Source organism: Ananas comosus, linkage group 19 (genome assembly GCF_001540865.1).
Source record: "Ananas comosus cultivar F153 linkage group 19, ASM154086v1, whole genome shotgun sequence".
Lineage (NCBI taxonomy): Eukaryota > Viridiplantae > Streptophyta > Magnoliopsida > Poales > Bromeliaceae > Ananas > Ananas comosus.
In genome coordinates this window covers 8,071,638-8,098,020 of record NC_033639.1, presented here as the reverse complement: position 1 = coordinate 8,098,020, position 26,383 = coordinate 8,071,638, and the positions used below count along the sequence as shown (strand labels likewise).

Here is a 26,383-nt window from a genome sequence, read left to right as displayed (position 1 = left end):
TCAGGTTAGAATCTAGTTTACCTAATATTAACTTTGCCTATAGTTTTCTGATTGGTGGATAAATACTGGAGCTAATGAATGTGAAGGATCGGTGAATATAGGGAATGCAGCCTTTTCTCACGTACTAGTGATAGGTCGAATGGACTTGAAGCTGACCTCCGGGAAGACCCTAACCTTGCACGGAGTCCACCGTGTTCCTGATTTTAGGAAGAATTTGATTAGTGGTTATTTTTTAGTTCAGTAGAGTTTTAAGTTAGTTTTTGAATGTAATAGGGTAGTTATAACAAAGGGAGTGAATTTCGTAGGAAAGGGATATTTGAGTGATGGTTTATTTAAATTATCTATATCTTCTTCTTCTATTAATGAAAGTGCTCTTGTTATGAATGTTATTTCTCCTAATATTTATTATGAAAGATTGAGACATGTGAATTTTAATACTATTAAAAGATTAATGCATCTTGATTTGATTTCTAAATCTGATTTATTTGATCATAGATGTGAAATATGTGTCCAAGCTAAGGAGCCTAAAAAACTATTTAAATCTGTGGATAAAGATTGTGATCTTTTGGAACTAGTGCACAGTGATCTTTGTGATGGAAGTAGACGTAGTAGAGGTAGAAATAAGTATTTTGTGACATTTATAGATGATCATTCAAAATATTATTATATTTACTTGATCAAATTTAAAGATGAGATTTTAAGCAGATTTAAGATTTATAAGACTGAAGTTAAAAATAAATTAAATAAGAAAATCAAAATTTTGAGGCCTGATTGAAATGGTGAATATACTTCAAATGAGATGACTGCTTTCTATCAAGAGTTTGGAATTATGCATCAAGTGACTACACCTTATACACCTCAATCTAATGGAGTTGCTGAACGTAAGAATAGGACTTTGATGGATATGGTGAACTCGATGATTATTAGTTCAGGCGCACCGGAGAACTTGTAGGGGGAAGTTTTGTTTTCTGCATGTATAATTTTAAATAGAATTCTCCACAAGAATTCTAATATATCTCCTTATGAGCTTTGAAAAGGTAAGAAGCCTAACTTGAACTATTTTAAAGTATGGGGGTGCCTATCTAAAGTGAAGATACCTGAGAATAAGAAGAGAAAGATTGGATCTAAGACTGTTGATACAGTTTTGGTGGGTTATGTACAAGATAGCAATGCAAATAGATTTTTGATGGTGAATTATGAAATTAGTGAGATTTCTAACAACACTATTATTGAGGCTAGAGATGCAGTATACTTTGAGAATGTTTTTTCTTTTAGGAGTAGAGTAGATAGACCTATTCCACCTTAGCCTATAAGTAGCTCTAGTAGGCCTAGAATTAGTGAACCTATAGGAGAGACTGAACCTAGGAGAAGTAATTAAGCATCCTAGAGTAGCGAAAACTTTTGGAGATGATTTTTATATCCTGCTAGTAGAAGATACTCCATCTACCTTTGACCAAACTATGAAGTCTATAGATGTATCATTTTGGAAAGAGGCTATTAATCTTGCGATGCAATCTATTCTAAAGAATTAATATGAATTAATTAAACTATCATTTATCTTAGTATATGTGACTAAGGTAAGAAAATAATAAATTAGGTTTCACCTAATCAAATTAATTTAATTGGATTCTAATTAATACACATACTTAGAGTTCAATTAAATCAATTTGACTCTAATATATATAATTAAAGTTTAATCTAAATCAAATTCGGCTAATTCTAATACATGTATTTAAGATTCAACCATCCTTCACCCTAGTGAACTCAAATATGGTTGGACTCTAATACACATACTTAGAGTTCTACTAAATCAATTAGACTCTAATATGTATAATTAGAGATAATTTAAATCAAATTTGGTTAATTCTAATACATATATTTAGAATTTAGCATCCTTCATCATAGGGTGAACTTAGAACTTAAACCTGATTGGGCTCTGATACATATAATTAGAGTCTAATCGATTCAAAGCCAGCTAAGTCCTAATACATACAGTTGGGATTTAGTTAATTCTACACCTTAAGGTGGGTATATTGAGCTCAAAAATATATACTTAGAGCCCAGTCAAATCTAATTGGATTAACCCCTAAAATGTATAACTAAGATGTAATCAAAATTAAATTCAATCGACTCTAAGAGTACAATGGTTATTTAATATGGTAACAGAGCAGGAGGTCCTAAGTTCGAGTCACACAAGGCTCATAGCATTATTAATTTCCTCCCATTTAATTTAAGTCCATGTCATGGGCCTTGCAAAAAAAGTTGCTTAAACTTTTAAAATATAATAGTTGTTTCACATACCGACATATCGTTAAATTCATCTTTTATTTGATTTTAGCCTATTTCAACATTTCAGAGGTCTCTTAATCGAAGGTGCCCACCACTTTCTCATCCTCTAAAACTTAAAGGCTTCTCTTCTATGCACATGTGTATACTCACGGTTAGGGATGTCAATGGGTCAGGCATGTATATACTCACGATTAGGGATGTCAACGGGTCAGATTCGAGGCGGATTTTCAAAAACCCGAATCCAAATCCGACTCCAAAACCGAAATCCAAACCCAAACCCGAACCCGACGGAATTTAAAAATCCATATCCAAACTCGAACCCGACCAAAAATTCGAAACCCGAATCCGAACCCGAACGCAAATTCCGAACCCGAAACAGTTATTTCTCTTTTCAATATTTCAAAATATATTACGTTAAATCTAAAATTCTAAAATATAAATTCAAATATAACATTAAATTCTTATATACATATTATATATAATGTAAAATAAATTCGGGTCGGGTTCGGATTCGAGTCGGGTATAGTCAAAATCTATATCTGAATTCATATTTGTCGGTTTTTTTTTTTTGATATCCATATCCGAAATTATATTCGTTTAGCATCAGATAAATTCGCTACGTTCAGGTTCGAATTCGGATAAAATTTTAGGTATACGTACCCATTGACATCCCTACTCACGGTAACAAAAACCGCCCGCACGCATTGATGACCAAACTTTAGGTTACTCGGCCTTTTTTACATCCCTCAAAGGGCTGTTTGGTTCCTAGAAAAGAATATGAAAAAAAGTTTTAGAGAAAAAGGATTTTGCATGATTTTTTTTAAAAATTTTTCCGCTCATTTGCTTTCAAGAAAAATTAGATTTTTTGAAAAATTTTATTTTTGAATTTTATGAAAAAAAAAAATATCGAATAAGATATTCATGCATCCAAATTGAGCCAAAGTTAGGACGGTATCATTCCAATTCATTCAATGAAACCACACCATACCTAATAAAATGCCTTTTATTAGAGAATTGCCAAAGAGGATGGACCAGGACCATTTCTCGTGGGCCTACTACTATGTAGGCGGTGAACCATGTCCATCCACAAGACCACCTAATAGTTTCTTTTAAAAAATATTTTTTAATAGAATAAAAACTTTTAAAAAATATTATTTATTTATTTATTAACATTAATGACTAGTTTTTTTAATATATTTTTTATATTTTTCATTATTGTAATATTTTTTTATTTTTTTTCCATTATTATAAATTTTTTTTTGATCGGTCTATAATTCCTTTCTTCATCTTATTATGTTACAATAAGAAAGCTACACTACTATTATATGAACACAACCCAATTAAGTATTGATGACCGACCGTTCCTAGCGCAAGTGGCAAAGCCCAATTAAGATATTGATGACCGATCATCCCTAATGCAAGCAAAAGGCTTGATGGTTGGTATCTGAGATCCTAAGTTTGAATCCTAGTTGATTTACATTTCTAGCTAAGTTCATTTCTAAATGAAATAAACGAAACGGGTAGCGTGCTACCTATCTCTCTCTCTCTCTCAAAAAAAAAAAAAAGAAGAAAAAAAAAGATATTGATGTGGCTAGCTTGGTCGAGTTAGTTTTAACGGCAAACCCTAATTTCCATCCTAGTGTACATGCATGCACAATTAGGCCCTGTTTGGATGCATAGTTAAAAAACTCCATGAAATTTTTATTCTATGGTTTTTGTCTAAATGAAATACGGAATCCTGTAACTACAAAAAAATTCCACAGCTTTATTTTTAAGCTGTTTGGATACATATCATACAATTCCCCAGTATTTATAACAATTAAATTTTTAAAATTTTAAAATTCAAAATTCAAAACTCAAAATTCAAAATTCAAAATTCAAAATTTAAAAATAAAATTTTAAAAATTAAAAATAAAAATTCAAAATATAAAATTAAAATTTAAAATTTAAAATTTAAAAAGTAAATTAGATTTTATGTTTTAAATTTGAAATTTGAAATTTGGAATTTGAAATTTCAAATTTGAAATTTGAAACTTTAAAATTTAAAACTTAAAGTATACCATTTAAACTTTAAATTTTGAAATTTAAAAAATCTATAATTAAAATTTTAAATTTCAAATTTAATAATTTATAAATTTACATATTTATAAATTTAAAATTTTAAATTTAAGTTTAAATTTAAATTTTGAAGATTGAAAATTAAAAATTAAAAATAAAATAAATTTGAAATTTGAAATCTGAAATTTGAACTTTTTGAAAATTTGAAACTTAAAATTTGAAACTTTTTGAAAATTTGAAATTGAAATATTGAAAGTTTGAAATTGAAATTTGAAATTTGAAATTTGGAAATTGAAATATTTGAATTGAAAATTAAAATATTAAATTTACACTTGAAATTGAAATTTTGAAACTTGAAATTTGAAAAGTGAAATTGCGAATTGAAATTTTGAAATTTGAAACTGAATGAAATTTGAACTTTTGAAATTTGTAAATTAAATTTGAAATTTGAAATTTGAAGTTTTTGAAATTTGAAATTTAAAATTTAAAATTTGAAGTTTTTGAAATTTGAAATTTGAAATTTAAAATTTGAAATTTAAAATCAAAATTAAATTTGAATTTTAAAATTTTAAAATTTGAAATCTAAAATTTTATGTTGAAATTTAAAATTTAAAAATTGATACATCTTTGGGAGCCCAAAATGGTAGAATTTTTTTTCCTTTGGTTAAAGTGGATTGTAAGTTTACTCTATTTTTTGGAGTATAGTATAACTATACTCCAAAAATTACGTCATTTTTTTTTCTTCCAAACGCTTCATAGGATTATTTTCCTACCAGCGTAGCATAGTTTAACTATGCTACGTTTTTAGAGGTATCCAAACGGGGCCTTATACATTGCATAAAGAGACACATCACACATGTTCCATTTTACAGTACTAAGCAACACCAGTTCACAATAATTAAGTAGTACTACTCAAATGTAGATATTCAAACTAACATACTCACTGGACACACCGAAACATAACAGAAACCACAATTAATGTCAAAGCAAACAGAACAATTGGATGCACATATACATCCTTATTTATATAAATTAAGCAAATAAGCTAGCAAACTGCAGTGCATTGCTAAATCATCGCTTCCAATCGACTTATACAGAGCTTCAAGTTTTAGAAACAATCTTAATAACTTCGGCGTTGGCCGCTGATCGTAGAGTGGGAAAGAGAGGAGCCATGGCGATTCCACATAACCCGGCTGACGATGACACATCTCTCGCCATACGGATGTACCCACCCTCACCCCATGACATACCCCATGAGTTCTTTACTATCCAATATTTTGTTCCGCTGATATCCTGCCCGTAGCCTATGATGGTGATGACATGATCGAGGCTAGTTCCACAAGGTCCGCTAAACACACCGCCTTGGTAAGATCGAAAGTTGTTTCCGCTGGCATCGATAAGAGCAGCTATTGGTTGATTCGATGCAGCGTACATCATGCTGCGTTCGTCGTTCCTTGGCACATATGAGTAACCAGTGATGTAAGCTGAATTGGGCACGCGATTGGCGGCACAAGTGCCTTGGTTTCCTTTATAAGGATAGAAAACTGTGGAGGTCACACCGTTGTTAGATATGATGAAATCGTAGGCCTTGTTCACCTGGCCGCCGTTGCACCCGTTGCTAACAGCACAATCGAGAACTTTTTGCTCCGATAGAGATAGTAAGAACCCCGTTTTGATCTTGTAGATTCCTTCCACCGTCGCAATTGCACTGAATGCCCAGCAAGAACCTATGCCAAAACAAATTAAGATGCGCTCTAGCATAACTACTGTGAGCAAAGTTATAAGGTATATATGAGATTGCTATGATATAAAAAAACATTCAAAACCGGCCGTCCCTAGCGCAAGTGGCAAAAGGCTTGGTGGTTAGTACCCGAGGTCCCAAGTTCGAATCCTAGTTGATTTATATATAGTTTCAGCTAAATTTATTCTAAATGAAATAAACAAAGCGAGTGGCATGTTACCTATCTCTCTCTCTCTCTCTCAAAAAAAAAAAAAAAAAAAAAAAAAAAAACATTAATTCAAACTAACATAATTAGATGTTATTTGCGAGTATGGGGCTGCTTTTAACTTGTTTTCAATAGTTGTCATGCATATGGATGTCCTGTTCTTTCTTACTAACATGTACTTTGCTTACTTTAGTAATATGATTATTGTAGTAACTTATTAGTTAATAGTAAGAGATCCAACAATAGACCTAGCTAACGTGACGCTGTGGTTGAGTTCTTAAATGCGACGGATGCGTCTTTGCTATCATCATGTATTTCTCGAATAATTGATTAACACTTACGATTCATATTCAATACTTAATTAAGTGGCAAAGGACTTTGTGGTTGGTACCTGAGGTATCAAGTTCAAATCCTATTTTATTCACATTGTCGGCTAAGTTTATTTCTAAATAAAATAAACGAAACGGGTAGCATGTTACCTGTGAAACAACCGTTGTACTCTAAAAGCTTATGCTTTTAGAGAACGGTGTTTAAACATTTTTATATTTAATACTCCCCCTCACGTCTGGGCTCGAGACTTTTTAGTCAGCCGATGACGTGGGCTTGAATTAAATGGGAGGAAATTAATATGCTAGGAGACTGGCGTGATTCGAACTCAGGATCTCCTGCTTTGATACCATGTGAAACAATCGTTGTACTTAAGCTTTTAGAGAACGGGGTTTAAACATTTTTATATCTAACACTACCTATCTCTAAAAAAAAAATTCAATACATGTTTAGACACTTTTTTTTTTGAGAGAGATAGGTAGCACGCTACCTACTTCGTTTATTTCATTTAAAAATAAACTTAGCTAGAAATGTGAATCAACTAGGATTCGAACTTGGATCTCGGGTACCAACCACCAAGCCCTTTGCCACTTGCTCTAGCGACGGTCGATATGTTTAGAGACTTTTAATCGCCCAAAGTAATGGACTTATTGAGTTTTAGTGGGTGGAAATTTCGCCCTTTCATCCAGAAACGGTAAAAGGCATTCGGTAGCGAGGCATATTTGATCTAAGCAATATGTTATAAAGTTAACTAAGAATAGATTTTTTTTTTTTTTCTAGCTGAAGAAATGAAGGTGCTTTGATAATTTATAGTCAATATTTCTTACCACAGCTGCCTTGGTCCTTGATGGGTGTTACGGCGCCGTAGTATCTCCAATCAATACTTTGAGGCACCGCGGAAATGTTTACATCATCAAACGACACCACTGGCTCTCTCTTGATATTTAGTGGGAGAGCACCAGTATGTTGAGCAATAAATTCGTTATTTGTTAGATCGGTAAACTGATTGGTACCAAGAGTGTACGAATTTCCACTGCCATTGTTAAAGGTTTCGATATAGTTCACGTTGTTCTTGAATATCTGAAACCGGCGCATCTTCTCATCGTCGTCGCTGTAAACTCGGCCGTACTGAGCCATCCATGCTTCAAACGTCTTCATCATGGGATCACTGGGTTTGCCACGAGAAGCTGCCGATGGCGAAGCCCACATCATACAGAGAAGCAAGAAAAGAAACACTAGTTGAAATTTGGAAGCCATGCATATAGTGCACTATATATCTATCTACTATTATATGTATGAGGAAATTGGAGATCGAGCTACAAGAGCTTTTGTTGCTGAGAATATGGTCTCAAGATCGACTTTATATAGAAGTTCATGCCTAGGAATGTAGTTGGAGTATTAATGGGTAAAGCCCAACAAGATTGTACAAATCGCCATCAAATTAAGATTAATTAGTTCTGAACTGCTTGCGACGTACCACGTCATGCGATCATGTGCTAATCACGAAAATATTTAAGTTTCTCCAATTGTCTCACATTTAAACTTTGTAATTTCTTTCAGTGGACATATAATGACTAAATAGATCTGGACCCTGTTAAATATAAAAATATATAAACACCGTTCTCTAAAAGATAGAGTTTGTAGAGTACTACGTTTCTCTATTTCTATCTTTTGAATCTCTAATCTTTTATGCACATATAGGCTGTATTCGTTCTTCTTGTCTATTATTCCATTGCGTAAGCACCTTAGTAAATTCGTAAATTTTTGCTGAATTATTCGCGAATTTTTGAAAAAACGAATTAAACAAGTATTTTCGTATTTTTTCAAAAAATTCGGAAAAAAACGCAATTTTTTAGAGAAAAATACTTATTCGCGAATTATTCGCGATTTGCGAATAATTCCTTCAAAAAACGGCCCGTAGGCCAGCGCCCCGGGCCGCGCTCGCGCTAGCGCGCGCTCGCTCCCGTGCGCTCGCTGCCGCACGCGAGGGTCGCGAGCCACGGGGCTCATGGGCCTCGCGGGCCTCGCCCAAAAAAAAAAAAGAAAAAAATCCTTTTGCGAAACGTCCGCCCTCCTCTTCCCTAAAAAAAAATAATAATAAGTCGACCAAAAAAGTTTAATCTCTTATAGACTATCTTAATCTCTTATTTACTTAATTATTTATTTATTTTGAGGCATAATATAGTTGCTATTTTTTTTTACTTAATTAGCTTCATTTTTTAGCTCTTTATTTTTATATTCATAAGAAATATAAGTATTTATGCTAATAACATAAATCTTGAGAGAAAAAAAAAACTTAATTTAATAGCCGAATTTTTGATCTCGAATTTTTAATTGATGAACGTATAATATCCGTATAAATCACGTATCTGAATAATTGACAAATCCGTTTTCTAGGCGTATTTTTCAACGAATTTAAAAATTAAAAAATAAATTTTATCCGAATTATATCCGTACCGAATTTTTGCCGAATTTGAATTAACTGACTATGGTAAGCACCAACGCAGGAAAAAAAAAAAAGAAAAAGAAAAAGAAAAAAAGAGACAAGTGGTTTAGCCCATTATAACTTTTAAAGTATAGAAGTTCAAGCCTACGAATATTGTAGTTGGAGTATTAATGGGTGTAGCCCAACAAGATGGTACAAATCGCCATGGGATTAAGATTAATTAAATAGTTTTGGACTGCTTGCAACGTACCACGTCATGCGATCATGTGCTAATCACGAAAATATTTTAGTTTCTCCACTTGTCTCACATTTAAACTTTGTAATTTCTTTCATAGGATATATAATGACTAAATAGATCTGGACCCTGTTAAATATAAAAATATATAAACACCGTTCTCTAAAAGGTTAAGTTTGTAGAGTACTACGTTTCTCTATTTCTATCTTTTGACTCTCTAAATTTAATCTTTCATGCACATACAGGCTATATTCGTTCTTCTTGTCTATTTTCCATTGCGTAAGCACCAACGCAGGAAGAAAAAAAAAAAAGAAAAGAGACAAGTGGTTTAGCCCATTATTATAACTTTAAAACTTGATCTGCAGTTTGAAAAGCTTCATTTTATTAATTCTCACTATCAAGTTTGGTGGTGTTTTATCATTTTATGTTTGTTCTAGTACTGTTGGCTAACTTTGAAATAGCTTAGTTGCAACTCGAGCAGGAATTAAAAGAAATAAATCGACTAAGAAGAGATCGCTGCAACTCTATCAACTACGTTCCAAAGTAATTTCAAGGTTCCATTTGGAATTGCAACCACATTAAAAATATTTCATTTATTTTTGTTAGTGATTTTTTAGAATTTGATTATTAAAAATACTGTTCTTTTGTACCATAAACTTTTCGAGATTAATAGTTTTTTCACATCTTTTTACTCTATATCAAAGTAAGGACTTTGGCTTTAAGTTCTGCCCATTAAAAATATTATATAATTTTATGTATATGAGCCTAGTACTATCACTCAAACTCAAGGCTACTTACTCTAATACTATGTCAAATAATATGGCACAGCTGTCGTTCTCCAAAATTTTGTTCTCCAAAATTTAAAGATGACACAGAGCATGAGGTACTAAGTGTAAATCTTAATTATCAAGCTAGTTTCGTCTTTCATTTAATTTAAATTAATTCAAATCCATATTTTTAGTCTATTGAAACATCTCGAGCCTAAACTTAAGGAAAAGTGTCAATTTTAAATATTAAAAATATTACTCTTTAACGACTTAAGGTTTTAGAGATAAATATTCCATATTTTTTATAGATTTCATTTTTTTTTTTCCCATAATCTAATTCCTACTGTCCTTTTTTTTTTTGAAAGGAATGTCTAGGGTATTTCGTATACATTTCATTGAATGTAATAAGAGTTACATGTAAACAAGTACGAATTATAATTGCTGGGACTGAGTAGGCCCGCAGCAATAATTGATCCTCCAAATTGAACCCCCAGTTACAAAAATTTGAACCACATTAGTGCATCATTGTGAGATACCCGAGCTAACTCTTCAGATGATCTATACAACCCATTGAAAATTCTATCGTTGCGCTCCTTCCATAAGTTCCAGCATATAGCAGCAAATGAGGAGTCAATTTTACGTTGCAGTTGAGCCGATACTTTTTCCCTCATTTGAATCCAAGTGGAAAGAAAAACACCATCTGACTGTAGTAGAGGCCAGTGGGTGTATCTTGAGAGTTTTTCGCATTCGGCCCAAGCGAGCTTGAAATAATTACAGTAATTAAAGAGATGTATCGCTGTTCCAGGTTCTCTGTTGCATAGCGGGCAGCTCGGTGGATGTGGCCATCCCCTACTATTTAGATTATCGGCCGTTAGTATATTCCCTCTAGAAGCCAACCAGATAAAGATTTTTTGCAGAGAGTGGGGTTTTGGTATTCCAGATGATGGATAGAGAAAAATCCTTGATACCGCCAAAACTTATGAAGCGCCCGAGTTAGAAGTTGGCAACTTAAGTTAATTTAATGCCTAAACTTCAATTCACCCTCCATGATTCAGTGGACTTTTATTTTATTTTATTTTTCTGTAGTTCAAAAGTTGCACTTAATTATCATGTAATTTTATTTTTATTTCACCGATAGAACTTGACATCATATAGCAAAGTGAATTTATTTTTAAAAAGAATTCATAAAGTGATATCCTATTTAACAATAAATTCTTACAATAAAATAAAAATAATATTATAAGACAGTTAAGTATAACTTTTCAAACCACGTAAAAAGTGAAAGAATATTAAACGACGATAAGAAAAATTAAAAATTACTTACCTAATTTAATTCATCGCACTAACCTCACTCTCTCGACAATATCTGAGTGCAAATTAAACATGTATTACACCAAAAATCAAATCATGCATTATAATTTTTTAATATATAAATGTTTTAAACTTTATAAAATTAATTATTTCAAATAAATTAAATTTTAGACGGAAAGATAATTAGTTATACGTTTTGTTCATTTTGAGATTTTTTTTTTTTTCTCGGTAAAACCTAGTAGTGCCAGCGTGCATGTGCGGCACCCATTAATTTCCCTCCCATCCTTTGTTTGGAAAGATGCAATCAAGAAGAGGAAGAGGACAATTTTCACGGCTGTACACAAGAGTTACTGCTGCTGAGTTTGCAACTCATGTGTTGTTTATTTTTTTTGAGAGACAGCACGTTACGCGTTTCGTTTATTTTATTTAGAAATAAACTTATCTAAAAATATGAATCAAGTAGGATTCAAATTTGGGTCTCCTCGTGTGTTGTTTATTAGAATTATCAAAGTATTGCTACAAAAAAAATTTAACTTTTAGCAATATTTAACTAGCAATATTTTACTAAATAACACATATTATAAAATTTAGTAATATTTCCTTATTCGTGTTGCTAAATATATTTATTTTCTAATATTTAGACACAAGTGTTGTTAAATATAAATAACACCAACAGGTCCAACACTAAGTATTAAAAATATTGCAACGTTCAGCAATGTTTTTGGTGATAAATAAAAATGAGATTTACAAATTTTAAAAAGCCCTCCAAATTTTTAAAATTTCATCTCTTCCCTCCTTTTAGTGAATTTTTCATCTATCTCTTTTCTTTTTTTTGTCTCTTCACTTTAAACTCTCAAGAAATTTTCTACTCTCATGATTTCTTCTATTTTTAATTCCACAAAATCTTTCTCACCAATTTTTTTTATTTTATAAGATTGGAGAAAAAAAATGTTAGTATCAGAATATCAATTATAGTTCTAAAAATAAGTAAGTATCCTTTCATCTAAGATAAAGTAATTTTATATTAATTTCTAATCAAAATTAATTATAGATTCAATTTTTTTTTATTTTTTTCTTAACTAATAATGCCTAGTATGACTAGAATAAGATTGCTCCTTCCACTTTATAATTCATTGTTGCATTAATTTATTGCATTATATGGTATGATATGAGATTTTTTTGTTTCTTAACTTTCATCAATTTTTCTTACATTTTACTTTTAGATATTAAATTTATGCTTATTACATTGCTATTATTTTAATTTGATACTTTTTTATTTTTTTTAGAAAATATCGTTAATTTTTGAAGATGTTAGAGCAAATATGGTGATCTCTTATTATTTGATAAGGGCAATATATTTTATCTTTTAGTAGTTCATAATATCCTATATAATAAACGAATAAGGATGGCTAGTTTCTTATTTTGTCATGATGAAATTTGTAATTATGAGGAAACTTAACTTTTTTTTATGTTCAAATGTGGTATTTGGTTTGCAATGATATTACAAATTTTGATTGTCTTATATTATACATAAGATTTTTTAGTGTTTATGGTTGTTGCCTACTTTGACTATCAATTGAGTAAAAAAATTGTTAGTGCCATATAGAACTAGTAGAATATTCTTATTATAGTTGTAATAATTTTTTATTAATTAATATAAATATACTCTTTTATTACCAATTAATCATAAATTTTTTTAAATAATAACTAATTAATGTTAATGTAGTGAATATTTTTACCAATAATTCAAAATACTATTATACATGATTGTTTAGTAATATTTGATTATTATTTGTTGTAATTATAATAATTAATCAAAAATTAATAATAATGTAATATAATTAATATCAAATTTTATAATTAATGAAATATTTTATTTAATTTAGAAAATAATAGCTAAACTAATACAAGAATTAAATAATATGCACCACCATTTAGTAAATGCCCTTTTAAATTTTTCATATAGCAACATTTGTTAATTATTGCTAATTCCTCAGGATTAGCAACACTCTCTCCATATGTTGTTAGGCAACACTAAAATTTAAGTATTGCTAAAAAAATTTAGTTATATTTTTTGCTCATTTAATAATATTTATAAATGCCACTAAATCTAAATTTTCTTATAGTGCATGAGTTGCACAACGTGAGTAGGAAGTTTCATAAATTAATAATACCATCCAATCTCTCATAAATGATCATAAATATTACAACTACCTCCAGTGATTAGTCTCTTCCAAAATAATCATCATAGTTACTAAATACTTATTTTATAATGCATTATCCATTATATATATCATTAATGTCGCCTAATAGCTGATATTTAAAACTTTTCGAAAATACCTTCTAAATATTTTATCAATAATTTTCATCATCATGCAAACAACACATGAAAATTTAAAATTTGAATTTGAATTTGAATTATCTAAATTTAAATTTTAAATTTGAATTCAAATTTTGAATTTAAAATTGCAAGTCAATTTTAATTCTAAATTTAAATTTTAAATTCAAATTCAAATTTATATTTTGAATTTGAATTTCAAAATAAGACATTGATATTAAATATAAAACTAATTAAAAATCTAGATTTGAAAGTAAAATTAGAATAAAATCTTAATTTGAATTCAATTGAATTTGAATTATATTCAAATCCAAAATTAAAATTTAAATTTTAAATTTATAATTAAAATTAGATTAAATTAATATTGAAATTCAAAATTAGAATGTAAATTTGAGTGGGTCTAAGATCAGAGTTTAAGTCGAAAAATTTAATTAAAAAAAAATCTAATCATATTAGACCCCAATAGTCCCACATCGGATAGTTCTGCCTAGATGTGGGTTTATATAGGTTTTGATTAAGCTGGACATAATAACTGAGCTTAAGCATTTGGGCCGGTGGCGTGGGCCCAACGTGTTCTTATTGCTGGCAAATTTTAAATACCCCTATAAACTATGTGACACTCCAAAAGTCCCACATCAGATAGTTATGGGTTAGACATAATAACTGGAGTTTTTATTGCTGGCAAAGTTTGAATACAACCATAAATTATAAGAATCGATTATGTACGGGCCTAATCTTCGCCTCATTTTTATTTTTAGCATTATGAATTAGCCCCTTATGAACCCAAAGCCCAAATACAGACTATATTATAGAAACCATGTGAACTCAATTCAAAGCCTTAGCTATACCATAAGTTGGAACTCTCAAAGATCTGTAATAGAGATTTTTTTTTAAAAAAAAAGGAAAAAATGCATATAAAATTCTTACAAAATCTAAAATTCCTATATAAAACCTATACAAAATCTAAAATCCCTATAAAATAAGAATANGAATCCAAAATTAAATTTTAAATTTTAAATTTATAATTAAAATTAGATTAAATTAATATTGAAATTCAAAATTAGAGTTTAAGTCGAAAAATTGAATTAAAGAAAAAATCTAATCATATTAGACCCCAATAGTCCCACATCGGATAGTTCTACCTAGATGTGGGTTTATATAGGTTTTGATTAAGCTGGACATAAAAACTGAGTTTAAGCTTTTGGGCCGGTGGCTTGGGCCCAACGAGTTCTTATTGTTAGCAAAGCTTAAATTACCCCATAAACTATAAGACGGGGGAGTCTTTGACACTTCAAAAGTCCCACATCAGATACTTATGGGTTAGACATAATAACTGGACTTAAATATTTTGGGCCGGTAGTTTGGGCCCAACGAGTTATTATTGCTGGCAAAGTTTGAATACAACCATAAATTATAAGAATCGATTTGTGCGGGCCTAATCTTCGCCTCATTTTTATTTTTAGCATTATGAATTAGCCACAAAATAGTTTGAGCCTTATGAACCCAAAGCCCAAATACAGACTATATAATAGAAACCATGTGAACTCAATTCAAAGCCTTAGCTATACCATAAGTTGGAACTCTCAAAGATCTGTAATAGAGATTAAAAAAAAAAAAGGAAAAAATGCATATAAAATTCTTACAAAATCTAAAATTCCTATATAAAACCCATACAAAATCTAAAATCCCTATAAAATAAGAATAACATAGGTTAAAAAAGGGGAAGAAACTTTCGAAACCCAAGAAATAGTAAGGTAGGTTGCTCATCACGATGGCCGCCGCCCAATGGACGGGCTCATCCCATACGCAGTCAAATAGAGCGGCGGAGCAATCCAGAAAGGCATCGAAATAGGGGATTGGGGAGGAGCGCCCGGATAGGTCGGTCGAATCAATCGGGCGATCCAGAGAGCAAGCACCCGATCTAGCTTACCTTGGTAGGTAGGGGAATAGGACAGTCATCAGGGCGAAAGAGGCAGGGAGAGGGCAGAGAGACACGTAAGAGGAGAGAGGCCTCGAAAAGAGGCATACAGGGAGGAAATGTAGGGAGAAAGTAGGGGCAGCATAAAGATAGAGAGAGAGAGGGAGAGNCTAAAATCCCTATAAAATAAGAATAACATAGGTTAAAAAAGGGGAAGAAACTTTCGAAACCCAAGAAATAGTAAGGTAGGTTGCTCATCACGATGGCCACCGCCCAATGGACGGGCTCATCCTATACACAGTCAAATGGAGCGGCGGAGCAATCCAGAGAGGCATCGAAGTACGGGATTGGGGAGGAGCGCCCGGATAGGTCGGTCGAATCAATCGGGCGATCCAAAGAGCAAGCGCCCGTTCTAGCTTACCTTGGTAGGTAGGGGAATAGGACAGTCATCAGGGCGAGAGAGGCAGGGATCGAGAGGGCAGAGAGACACGTAAGAGGAGAGAGGCCTCGAAAGAGACATACAGGGAGGAAAGGTAGGGAGAAAGTAGGGGCAGCATAAAGAGAGAGAGAGAGAGAGAAAGAGAGAGAGAGAGAGAGGGAATAGGGCAGTCATCAGGGGAGAGAGCAGGGAGAGGAGAGAGGTCTCGAAAGAGGCGTACAGGGAGGAAAGGTAGGGAGAAAGTAGGGGCAGCATAAAGAGAGAGAGAGAGATATAGCGAATAGAGCAGTCATCAGGGGAAAGAGGCAGGGAGAGGAGAGAGGCCTCGAAAGAGGCTTACAAGAAGGAGAATAGAGAGAGAGAGAGAGAGAGAGAGAGAGAGAGAGAGAGAGGATATGGCAGTCATCAGAGTGAGAGTAGGGGTAGATAGGGAGCAGGGGCAAAGAAATCCAGAGAGGAGAGACACATAAATGCAGACAAATAGATAGAGAGAAGAAGAAGGGGAAGAGAGCTTATATGACGTGGAGGCGGGAAATACCGCCATGTGGATTGAAGGAACTATCAATTTATGTATTTGTATGGATCGGAGAAAAGCACTCTTGCATTCCTTGGTTAGTATAACGAGGAATTGTGTCTACAGTAGGTTTCTTTGGCCCTTAAAAAAGTTTTGTATGGAATCTAGATGGTGTCCATTCTTGGCTGCTCTCTCTCTCTCTCTCTCTCTCTCTCTCTCTCTCTCTCTATATATATATATATAATATATATATAGAGAGAGAGAGAGAGAGTTGAGCTAGAATAATATCGATAGCAAACCGGCACTTTTGCCACCCATTTGTTTTCGATGATGGAGCCTCCAAATTGATAATCGGTATCGTTGAATATGATCTATACCATTTGAAGTATTTAGAAATTAAATTTTATACATTTTCGATATTGCTCTCTTATCCATTAAGTGGACACAAAAATGAACGGCTGAAAATGAATATTNCGTTGAATATGATCTATACCACTTGAAGTATCTAGAAACTAAATTTCAAATCTTTTTGATATCATTGACCTAATGATCAAAAGATTTCAAATTTTATAATTTTAGTGGTAGAAATGAAGTGTTTTTACGTTTAACAGTGTAAAGCTATCCAAATCAATTAAATTTTGGTTAAAAAATTCTTTAAACTATTTAGAACAAGATCTATACTCTCGATCATGATTATAAAATTTCTATCATCACTTTTTAGAGGATATTCGTTTTCAGCCGTTCATTTTTGCGCCCACTTGATGGACAAAAGAACAATATCGGAAAAGTATGAAATTTGATTTCTAGATACTTCACGTAGTATAGATTATATTTAACGGTGTTGATCGTCGATTTGGAGGCCCCATCATCGAAAATAAATGGGTGGCAACGGAGCCCATTTGCTACCGATAGTATTCTAGCTCAACTCTATATATATATATATATATATATATATATATAGAGAGAGAGAGAGAGAGAGAGAGAGAGAGAGAGAGAGAGAGAGTTGAGCTAGAATACTATCCATAGCAAACGGGCTTTGTTGCCATCCATTTATTTTTTATGATAGAGCCTCCAAATCGATAGTTGGCACCGTTGAACATGATCTATACCACTCGAAGTATTTAGAAATCAAATTTCAAATCTTTTCGACATCATTTGCCTAATGATCAAAAGGTTTCAAAATTTATAATTTTAATGGTCGATATGATACGTTTTCTCGTTTAATGGCGTAAAGGTATTCAAATCAATTGAATTTTTGTTAGAAAATTCTTTAAACTATTTAAAACAAGATCTATACTCTTGATCTTGATTACAAGACTCCTATCATCAGTTTTTAAAGAATGTTCATTTTCAACTGTTCATTTTTGTGTCCACTCGATGGATAAGAGAACAATATCGAAAATGTATGAAATTTGATTTCTAAACACTTCAAGTGGTATAGATCATGTTCAACGGTGTCGATCGTCGATTTGGATGCTCCATCATAAAAAATAAATGGATGGCAATGGAGCTCGTTTCCTATCAATAGTATTCTAGCTCAACTCTCTCTCTCTCTCTCTCTCTATATATATATATGTTGTTGATAAGATGATCTTGCTTACTCTGGCTCACAGGGTTCCTGTGAAACGCAGAACATTATGCAAAATGCACTAGCCCATTTTATTAGCAACTTCATGCAATAACTATTTAGCTACTTGGACTGAAATGCTCAACCCTGTGTGCATGTAATCCCCTGGAAAAGCATGGAGCTTTGCAATAATTAACTCCGGCTATTAACATGATTCACATATGAATCATAAACACTAAAATCTTAGACTCCGTTTGAGATTGTAGAAAGAATATTTACGTTCTATATATTATAATGAGTTAGTTATAATATAATTTTACGGTCCACTAAAAAATAGAGAAGTATATCTTTACATCTCTCAATATCAAACGAAACCTTTGCAGTTTTTTCGTAAAGACCCATGTTGAAAACGATATCAAAGTACTGTATTTTGTAAACCGTACTGTGGTAAAACATTGCACCTACCATCCCGTGATTTGCACTTCACTACCCTGCAGTTTATGCAGTAATAGGACTTGCCATGTTTCCTAATGGCTTGATAGTGGAACATCTGAACAGGTAAATGCACCACCTTCTCAACATCTGCCCCTTTCAGCAGTCAAGAAATGCTGACCACTGGCAAGCCTCAAAAAACTAATTGCAATTAGGCTTGCCAGACTGAAGCAGCTATGCTCACTCCTGCACATATAATGATAACAATAACAGCAGTATATATTTCCGAACAATTATAAGCATTTAAAAACAGAAAAAAAAAAAGCTGGCCTCAAGAGTTCCAAAAGCTTGCGATAACAAAAAAGTTGGATTTACACAAGATTCATCGATGTCAAAACTGAAAGTATCTTCAAATACACCAGGAAAACTCAACAGACTCCAGATCAAACCAAACTAGACACTTCGATACTGAAAACTACACGACTACTTTATTAGGCCTTCACAGACAGTTTAAACAAATGAATGAAACGAAACACACCCTCAGCGATAATACTTCAGTTCATGGGTAGCGAACCACAGTCGAAAGATATGAAACAATTGACAGTAATATTAACAAAAAAAAAAACTATGAACACGATTCCTTTGGTAACGAGAGGCTCTCTGTGAGAAGGCTAAGCTGGATTTACGATTGTCCTTTTTGAGGAGAAGCTGCCATGGAACGCAACCTGCTAGCAATCTCTGTGAAGCTCGGCCTCTCTGACGGCTCGGTGGACCAGCATTGCTCCATTAACGATCTCCACTCCGGGTCACAATATTCAGGCACTTGCGGACGCAGTTTGTTGCTCACAATCCCACCTTTAGAAAAGAAGCATAATAAGAATATAGAAAAAGTGATCATCTCTATGCTGGTAGATGAAAAAAAGTTTGCTTCAATTTTTGTTACATTATATAATAGTTCGCGAAGGAACTACATTTGGAAGCGGTAAGAGTGTTTTACAAGTCTAAGGAATAAATTTTTAGGCATCATATCAACATACAACAATGGATTCTTACCTATAATAACCCCATAATGTAAGTCGGCGTATGGCTCTTCTCCGGTTAGGAGCTCCCACAGCACAATACCAAATGAGAACACATCGACCTGGGGAAAGTTTTGAGAGATGAATAACAATATGAATATATCGAGAACATGCGGGTGTGAGATATCATAATACAAAAAAGGGAGAAGAAAAGCAACAGATGAGGTGAATTGAGATGACAATTAGCTGACCTTCTCGGATACAAGATTGCTGCTGCCATTAAGCAGCTCCGGAGCCATCCAAGGTAGAGTTCCTCGAACACCGCCTGAGATGAGTGTTTGGCATTTCACTCTTGAAAGACCGAGATCGCCAACCTGCAAGGTTAATGAAGCAAATTTGATTATCGAAGTTAAGGGCCTGTTTCGATGTCCAAACTAGTAATTCTGTAGTAACTTGTGCATCGAGGAGACTAATTTTGTGTGATTTCAAATTAGGAGCTTGATTTTTGTTCATCCAAAGATCCTAATATAACCACGATTTTTCTGGATACTGCATTCCACTGACAAGGTGATCTATCATTTTGCAAGAATAATGATCGAGAGAAGGTATACAATATGGGGCTATAAAATGTTTTCATGCTCTGATCAACAATCTACCTGTCCCTTGAGTAAACAAGGGAGATGTGCAGAGCAATACATTCACGAATCGGCCTGTTCAGATGACGGAACAAGTTATCCAGAGATAACTTGTGTGATGTAGGGAAATTTGTTTATGATTGGAAACTAGGACTTGGATGTTATTCCAATACAAGGCCTCTTAATCATGATTTTTAAGAATAATCTATTCCACCTATAATATGATTATTCCAAGAGAAATGACTTAAGAGGCCATGTACACTATACGGTGGTACACTTGCCTTCGTACTCCTCGTCAACCAATTACCACATGCTCTTTGAGTAAACAAAAGAGTAAAGCTGCTTGATAGGTTGTAATTTTGCAGTAATGCCACGAATTAAATGCTGATGGCTAGTTATTCGGAAGAGTATAATGCAGAAAAATGATTATGAAAAGAGACATCCTGAAAAAGTTTTAATCGCATATCTTTAAAAAAAATTAGGACTTCGATATCATAACCTGTTGGCTCCTAGATCCTCATAACAGGTAAGAAATATAGTATGCGAACCAGTGTGTCCGTACCATTTGGCAGATGCTAGCATGGGGCACAACACAGCACTGTAAGGTATCATCAAGGTCCATGACCAGCATGATCTCGGCACCTTAAAAACCTTAATAGTTGATTATAGCTACCATTTCTTAGAGTACATATGCGTGAAAGAACATAAATGGCTTGTCATTTTTTCAAGATAATCCCTGCTATGATATATTGTTCTTTCAAGATTTCAGATATCAGCATCTTTATCAATTATATACATTCAGGCAACTACTCACCAGTTTTTACAAATTGAAGTGCTATAAAAGCAATCGACACTAAAGCGACTGAAATTAGCATCATACAACTTATTCTGATATCCACAAACTGACCACCATCAACTGTATATTGGAAACATGTAATGAACCATTTTATGCATGAAAGAAGGCATCATTGTAAATAAAACTGAATGAACAAGGGGCAGATCTACAGTTGATTATCTCATAACAATCATGTGAACAAAGGATGGGGTGAAGGGATCTGGGGTGGGACCTAATAATTATTGTCCTACAAACTAACTGATGATATAAAGAGCCCTTCTAAATTGTCATAAATAGCACAATATATCTCTGAAATACCCATTTTGCCCCTTTCTTCCCCAGCCATCCTCCCTCCACCTATCTATGGCTGCCCCGAACCTAACACCAGCCTCTGTTGGGAAACGACAAAAAAGAGAAAACAGGGTCAAATGCCTCATCCTCGTACTCTAACTATAGCGATTCCCCAACCTAAAGTAGCTTCAGCTAGTGAATCTCATTGCACATATGGCCACCCAATGACAATTAGAGTTTCATTGTTTGCGCAGAAGCCCATAAAATAATCATACCTTACTAGTTAGGGGATCTCATGGTGTATATGGACACCCAATGAGAATTCTAGTTTCCATGTTTGAACAGAAGTCAATATGAAAATCATACCACACTAAAAATACAATTGGCTTTCTAATTTATTGCCACCAACTCACCATTACTTTTTTGCTGATTTCTGGCAACTTATGAAACAGACTACTAATAGATGCAATTCCTTCAATAATTTTTCCTAGTTCACACAACTCTTTAAATTTCATTAGTTAAGTTGTATGTGTTACTTACTACTGATACTTCATGCTACCCCCATGATTACAGAAAAATTCTAGAAAGCAACGGGTATATTGGTGACGTGGCATAACAAACCAATCAAAAAATTTCTTTTAAAGATACATGTCCCATCATGATTATAAAAAAGTATTTTTATTGTACTTTTGTTTGAAAAGAAGAAAGGTGATTGGCTTGTTATTGATGATGTGGTGCAAGTGTGATAGTGTAGAATTCCTCCATGATTACAATGTCCTGCGAGGTGTCAAACTGTCAGACTCTTGGGGTCGCCAATCAAGCTCTCAAATGATGCACGAGAAGCATTTAAAACATAGTTTATTTAGTTTCTCCATATTTCAGACGATCTAATTTGTCCTATTCCAGTGAACTTCAATTCAGATGATCTAATAGCAACAAATATTACATTGCAGGCTAGCAGCATAACAACAAACTTGTACCTTGCATATTGGACGCTGAGGGTCCCTTAAATTCACGAGCAAATTATCACTTTTCAAGTCGAAGTGTACAATGTTTTTGCTATGCAAGTATTCCATTCCAAAGGCGGCATCCATAGCAATAATTAAGCGTTTACGTCGATCAAGTGTCCTGTTGCAAAAATGCAAAGAGTTAAATACTTCATTGCAGTAATCGTCTTAGATTTATAAAAGAATAATACTTGACTACTGTTATAAGAATACAGAACAGATTCCACAAAGGGCGCAGAGTTGAAGAAATACTTGTCAGTCTTCTGTAAAGCATGCCGAAGAGAACCATTAACCATGTATTCTGTTACCGTAGCAATGTCTCCCCCAGGTCCATCCAGCACAACACCATAGAATGCCACAACATTTGGGTGGTGCAAATCGGCAAGTTTGCTGGCTTCATTCCAAAAATCAGATATCTGAGAAAAAACACAAAGTGTTGGCGTCAGGGTCTAAAATCATAATAACTAACGAAAGGAATCCTCCCAGCATATGAGCATGTACCATTCGTTCCTGCTCTGATGGCTTCCCAGCAAAGCACCTGTTATTAACTCTCTTTATAGCAACATCAGAACCCCTCCATTTTCCATGGAACACAGTACCAAAAGTTCCAGAACCCAGTTCTTGCAACTGTTCGATGTCACTGTTCTTTATTATCTGAAAAAATAATCAAAAGTAAAAGGACAGCAACTAACAAATGTATAAGAAGGTTTTTAACTAAAAGGAACTCCAAATCCTAACCTGAAGACGTCCAATGTCCTCTGTTATTGGAATAGCAATTTTAATCTTCTCTGGCAGTAAGCTATTTATGACCTGAAGTAAGGATCGTTCAGTATCAAATTATACCAGGAACATAAGATATCTAAGGGATATTCTTCTCACCTCAGCACCCTTGTTCTCTCTTTCTAAATTATTTTTGGTAGCTCCACTTCCTTCATAGCAGAAAGCAACAGAGTCCTTTGCTTCGCGGGCAGCAGAAACAGGCTGTGGAGGTTCAGATAACTGCAGAACAGATGCCATTAAACCTTGTTCAATGGCCTGCATATCTTGCTTAACTTGCTCTTCTCCTGAGATTTTAAACAGTCAAGGCCAGGAATTTTTAAGAAAGCACTTACCACGATCCAAATCATAATGCAAAAATAGGTAATAAACGGATACAACTTGAAATAAACAAAAAATTAACCTCTGATGTGTCGAATGGGCTCCGTAAATGGTTCCTTGCTCAAAACATTATTTATATTGTGAAAATCACCTTCATTTGATGGCACAGTTGCATCCTTTGTTCCTGCAGACTCTTTGACGGCCACCTTCCTAGGTTTAGGTGGCAGTGCATGAGTGTTTTCTAATACTTTCCAAGGATCCTCACTGGGGAAAAGCGAGTCAGGCAATAAAGACTCCTTAGGTTGTTCCACATTCCCACTGTCAGCAGTAGCGGTTGCCGAAGATGATTGAGCATTACCGCCAAGAGGGGCAGCTATCTCACTTAGAACTTGCTCATGGTGGATTTGAGGAGCCACATCTTTCCACTCCCTTATAGTGTTCATGTTATTACTAGCATAGGCCATGCCAATACCATAATTGGACATGGGGATTCCAGCAGCTCCTGCTCCTGTTTCGTAGTAATAATGGTAAAGTCCGTTGTTACCTATGATGTGCGGCAAGTGGCTTGCATTGACAGGTTGCAGATTTTGCAAGTGGGTAGTGACCGGAGAGAGCGAAATCAATGGCTCAATCAGCATATCCGGTTTCTGCTCGGGAACGACATTAAAGAAGGGATTACTGTGATGCATCTCATTCCCCCTAACATCAAGTCTCGCCGCATAACTATTCTCTACTCTCGGCTGTGATTGCTCGGTTCCTAGATCATTTGGGACACCAATATCAATATTAGGCAATACACTGGGCTTCTGCGGTTCATTTCCATTTCCACTTGGATTACCATCTGCAAGAAACATATTTTTCTCAGCCATAGGCTGCTTAACCGGAACGTGAGGTGGTGCAAAATTCAGTAGCACCTGCTGCGGAGTATCAATAGGATCGACGAAAGCTGCATTCGTACCTTGTGAGTTGGCGGGCAAACCCGTAGGACCAGGCGGAGGATTTTCCGCATTTTGAGCAAAGAATCCGCCTTGCGGAAAAAATACTCCCGCTTTTCCGCCATGCGGCTCCATTTTACTATTACTATCTAAGGCGGCTCCGGCGGGCGTAACTAGTCTCTCAGGGGCCATCATCCTCGCCACGTCCTCAGGGCGGAGGCTGTGGAACACCGGGCTCGGCTCCGGAGCAACACTCGCGGGGCCAGTGCGCCGGTCGGCGTAATCATTGATCAGGGTGTCGGAATGCGCGTGCGGCAAAGCCTTGAGGCACAGGTTGCAATCCTCGAATCTCACACCGCAGACATATAGGGGATTCAACAAGGAAGGGGGCAAAGGCGGGAGCTGGGAGAGAGGCTGCCTGTACTTCGTCTCCGCAGGAGGCTGAGCGACCACTTTCGCCGCCGCCGCCGCCGCCGCCTCGCTAGGGTTTTCCTCGGAGAGGGGATTCACTCTGGTTCCGGCGGGCGGAATCTGGGGGTTTGTGGGGATTGGCAGGGACGCACCAGGCACATTGGCAATTCCCACAGATTGGAAGCTCACAATATGGGAATGGTGCAATTCGGAGCTACTAGGGTTCGCAATGTGGGCGTAGCCGCCGCCGCCGCCGCCGCCGCAGCCGATCATCGCGGAGATGTCGGGTAGAGAGGAGGAGGGCGGCGGCGCTGGCGCTCCGAAGATCGATTGCGAGGTGTCGTTCGAGGCGGGGGAGAGGATGGAGGGGGACGCACCGGCGTCGCCGCCGGCGGGGCCGTCGATCGTGGAGGGCGCCGGGGGGCCGTCGGAGTTGGGGATCGACGACGAGAGGCTCGCGGCGCTCTCGCGCCTCCGGATGCCGTTGACGGCGTCGAGGTAGCGCTGCTCGGCGCCGTGGGGATCGGGATCGGGATCGGGGTCGGGATCGGGATCGGGATCGGGGTCGTAGAGGAGGGGGAAGAGGAAGACGCGGAGCTTGGGGGAGGGACCGGATGCGGCGGCGGCGAGCTTGTCGTACTCCTCCATCATGTTCTCGAGATCCTCCGGGGTGGAGACGGAGATGAGGGCGTCGAGGTCCTCGTCGGGGAGCTGGTACCGCATGGCGAGCGGGGCGGGGAGCGGGGCGTAGGCGTCGGCGATCTTGGCGAGGACGACGGGGAGCGGCGCGGAGCGGAGGACGGAGACGATGCGGGTGTCGCCGCCGACGCACCGGAGCGCGCCGTCGCTGGGCCGGGGCAGGATGCGCCCCCCGAGGCAGCAGAGCAGCTTCACGCGCTCCCCGCCTCCCTCCTCGGCGCCGCCGTCGCCGGCGCCTGAGGAGGCGGCGGCGGCGGCCATGGCGGAGAGGGTAGGGCCGCTCCGCTAGGGTTTTGTCCTCGGAGAAGAAGCTCCGCGTGGGGTTCTAGTTTTTCTTTTTCTTTTCCTTTTTTTTTGAACTTTTAGGAATACGATGGAGAAGGAAATGGTGTGTTATTATTATATTATTATTATTATATATATATATATTATAATAGTTGCTGAGAATGAATCGAACGAGAGAAATGCGGCTTAGTATTGTACTGTAATAAAGAAGGTTAATTGAAAATGGACTCTTCCAACTTGATCGTGGACTCGTTCGGCAAAACTTTTTACTTTTTATGATCGTAATTTAAAAAATAAAAAATTTAAATATTTTTTTTGTGATTTCGCACTTTCTCACATTAGTATCCTATGGTTTAAAATATATCAAGTTAGTATCATGTGATTTCGTACGTTCTCACTTTAGTACCATGTGGTTTAAAGTGTATCAAGTTAGTACTTTATTGTTTCATCTTTATATCAAGTTAGTACCATGTGTTTTTATTTTTCTCTTTTTTTTATTTATTTCGGGATATTTTTTTGTTAAATCAGTAATAAAGTTAAAACTAAAGAGTATTAAAATGAATATTCGATAAATCTAGGTA

The 26,383-nt window shown here is 35.4% G+C and overlaps 2 protein-coding genes across 3 annotated transcripts; both read right to left on the bottom strand.

The window, feature by feature from the left end:
- On the bottom strand, positions 5,236 to 7,942 carry LOC109725002 (fruit bromelain-like). Its single transcript, XM_020254037.1, has 2 exons — positions 7,448 to 7,942; positions 5,236 to 6,074 (listed from the first exon to the last, which is right to left on the bottom strand). The coding sequence occupies exons 1-2, from the start codon at positions 7,875 to 7,877 to the stop codon at positions 5,449 to 5,451; spliced, it is 1,056 nt and encodes a 351-aa protein (XP_020109626.1). The 5' UTR covers positions 7,878 to 7,942; the 3' UTR covers positions 5,236 to 5,448.
- On the bottom strand, positions 18,914 to 25,903 carry LOC109724734 (serine/threonine-protein kinase EDR1-like). Of its 2 annotated transcripts, XM_020253658.1 has the most exons (10): positions 24,431 to 25,903; positions 23,555 to 24,313; positions 23,254 to 23,438; positions 23,113 to 23,184; positions 22,876 to 23,028; positions 22,627 to 22,790; positions 22,348 to 22,495; positions 19,858 to 19,980; positions 19,641 to 19,728; positions 18,914 to 19,442 (listed from the first exon to the last, which is right to left on the bottom strand). In XM_020253658.1, exons 1-10 carry the CDS (start codon positions 25,776 to 25,778, stop codon positions 19,270 to 19,272), a joined length of 3,213 nt encoding a protein of 1,070 aa, XP_020109247.1. In that variant the 5' UTR covers positions 25,779 to 25,903; the 3' UTR covers positions 18,914 to 19,269. The 2 variants fall into 2 exon arrangements, with proteins under 2 accessions (XP_020109247.1, XP_020109246.1); XM_020253657.1 differs by having other exon boundaries at positions 23,555 to 25,903.